The following is a 2,579-nucleotide window of genomic DNA, read 5'->3' as shown; positions in this document are numbered from 1 at the left end:
AAAGAACTTCTTCACTGCTGCTTCTGTCCGGTGCTGGGGGTTTTCCCAGCATGTTCCAGCCATACCCTGACCCACCCAGGACTGTGGTACCTCCTTGGAGCTCAACACCTGGATATTCTCCATGCTTGGATGTGATCATCTCGGGCTGCTGCTGCTTTGGGACAACATCCCTGGGGTCACAGGGAGGAGGGAGAGTTGGAATTGCTGGAATTCCGCAGCCTCCTCTGTCCCCTGGCCTCTCCTGCCGTGCCTGAGGGGATGGGGGGGGTGGGATTCTGGGGTGCTGGGGTGTGTTCCAGGGTGCTATAGGGGGTGATCTGGGATGATCCCACCTTCCTCCCATCCCCCTACTCAGGAAACACTAATGGAGGGAGCAGGAGGTTCCTGGGGGTTTGCTTGGCTCAGCACTTGATCCCGCCTGGCTCCCTGTAAGTTATTTATGAGGAAAGTTCACTAATGGCCTAGAAAAAAGGCAAAATGGTCGAGGAGGGAGGGGGGTTTCATGGAAACAATTCCCTCTCTGTGGTTAATTCCAGTAATAAAACTTGATGAATTGCACCCTGGGTTAAGGGCAGTGGCTCCTTTGGGAGCTGGAAGTGCATCCAAAGGCCTCTTGATCTCCTGGTGTTCCTACACCAGCTTCCTCTGGGTTTTGCCCATAAAACCTCTCACCCTCTGGCAGGACCAGCTTCTTCCTACTCATTTTTCCAGCTTTTTTTTGGTTTGATTTTTCCCTGAGGGGCCTGTTTTGTACCTGGCATGAGCCTGGCTGGCCCCATCCCACCTCTTCCCTCCCCAGCCAGGAGGTGGATGCTGTGAGGAGCAGCACCGGGCGCGTTGGAAGGGAAGAGCCCAAGACATAATTACTAGAAAAAAAACCCCAAATTTATTACAACAGTTGCTGCTAATTAAATATCTCAGGACTTATTCTCAGCATTCCCACCCTCCTTCCCAGTCCTGTTGGCTTTAGTTGCCCAAATTTCCCCCCATCCCACACGTGGGGCTTCACTGGAGGACGCCGGTTTCACTGTCGTTACCACGGAGCTCAGCCCCCATTCCCAACAGGACCCCAATTTTGCTTCCACCCCTGCCCCAGTTGGGAGGAGGAGTGTGGTGATCCCACTTCTGAGAGGTGGAAAAGCTGGCATTCCCCCTTGGAATGGCTGGTAGGGTGGCTGCTTGGTGGGATGAAGATCCTGTGGCCCAGCTTGTCTCTTCGACTCATAAATAGCTTAAAAAGAAGAACCACCTCACGTTTTTCCACCAAAAACCAAGGAGCAGCTTTCTCAGAAACTGGGTGCAGCTGAAGGTGAGTACAGGGGAGTTTGGTTCCAGGCCTGGCAGGGAATGATGGAATTTGCCCTGGAACATCTCCCCTGGGGCTTGGGCAGGTTTGTTTTCCGAGGCGAATGGCGCGGATATTCCTTTGGTTCCTCGTGTAGATTCACAAAAGGGTTGGAAAGAACCTTCCAAGATCTTGTCCAACCTGCCAAGGGCAGGGATGTCTCGGAATGACTCAAAAATCCCACTTTTTCTGTGCTGCATCCCACCTCTGGGCGGGAAGGTAGGGAAACTCTTGCCAAAACTGCAGGAGAAGCCAGGAATTCAGCAGTTGCTCAACGGTGCTGCCACCTGCATGACCACCCCCGGTCATGGAGGGGGATGATGGCTCAGTTGGGGACCTGGGGACAATCCGAGGGGGTCCCAGCTGGGGTGGGGATGGGGGGGGGGCGTGGCTCGTTAATGGTGGCAAAAGTCTTGCTGTGACGTGGTTTGGTGGGAGAAGGAGCTTTGGAGGAGCCGTGTCCTGGTGTCCTCCTGCTCTTACCTGGGTAAGCTGAGGAATGGGAGCTCATCTGGGGGGGGTGAGTGTAGTCGTTGTCCCCCCGCTGCGCCCGCGGCCTGGCGGTGACCGTGCTGTTGCGGCGGAAGGAGACTGGGAAAAGAGGCAGGATTTGGAGAGGAGAACAGGATTGGGGGGTGGTTGAGGTTTGAGCAGGTTTGAGGTGCCCCCACCCACAACCTCTCCTCCCCACGAGTTGGGAGGGGGGAGGGATTGAGTAAAATCACATCCTGAGCCGGGGTTGGGCTGAGTTAATCTTGCTCCGATGAGTCAAAGCAGGAAACGAGAGCCCCGGAGTTTGGGGGGGCCAACCCGCTCACACCTCCATCCCACCCGTTCCTCCTGAGCTCCAGGGGGGCCCCAAAGCCCCTCCAAGACCCTCAAGCCAGCCCCAAACCTGAGCCCAGCCTGGGGTTGGGGTTGGGGGGTCTTGGCCCCGCTCCTCACCCGTCTGGTTGAGTCCCGTGGGGCCGATCCACTGGCGCTGCTTCTTTCTGGAGACTGGAAGGCAGAGGTGGGTGGTGGTGGTGGGGACATCTCTCCTGGGACCTGCCTCATGTCTCCCCCCACAACTCACCAGCCCCATATGCCATCCAAAATAATCTTCCCCAGGCCCCCTAATCCCCCTGCCAGACCCTCCTCCTGCGCTTTTGTCTCCGCTCGGTGTCTAATCCCTCCCCTTGGTCTGTGCCCACACGTGTTGGACAAGCTGGGGGGGACAGTAAGACAAGGAGGG

The 2,579-nt window shown here is 56.6% G+C and overlaps 1 protein-coding gene across 1 annotated transcript in view; it reads right to left on the bottom strand.

The window, feature by feature from the left end:
- Positions 1–453: 453 nt before the first annotated feature.
- CD5 (CD5 molecule) overlaps positions 454–2,579 on the bottom strand; it is a gene marked incomplete at its 5' end in the record, with an annotated part of 2,889 nt that continues 763 nt past the window's right edge. The window contains 3 exons of the mRNA XM_009995103.1: positions 454–461; positions 1,829–1,936; positions 2,291–2,344. Of these exons, the coding sequence (XP_009993405.1) occupies positions 454–461; positions 1,829–1,936; positions 2,291–2,344 (170 nt within the window). The remainder of the gene's footprint in view (positions 462–1,828; positions 1,937–2,290; positions 2,345–2,579) is intronic.

The sequence above is a fragment of the Chaetura pelagica genome, unplaced genomic scaffold (genome assembly GCF_000747805.2).
Source record: "Chaetura pelagica isolate M959 unplaced genomic scaffold, ChaPel_1.0 scaffold793, whole genome shotgun sequence".
Taxonomy (NCBI): domain Eukaryota; kingdom Metazoa; phylum Chordata; class Aves; order Apodiformes; family Apodidae; genus Chaetura; species Chaetura pelagica.
This window is presented reverse-complemented; position numbering and strand designations above follow the sequence as displayed.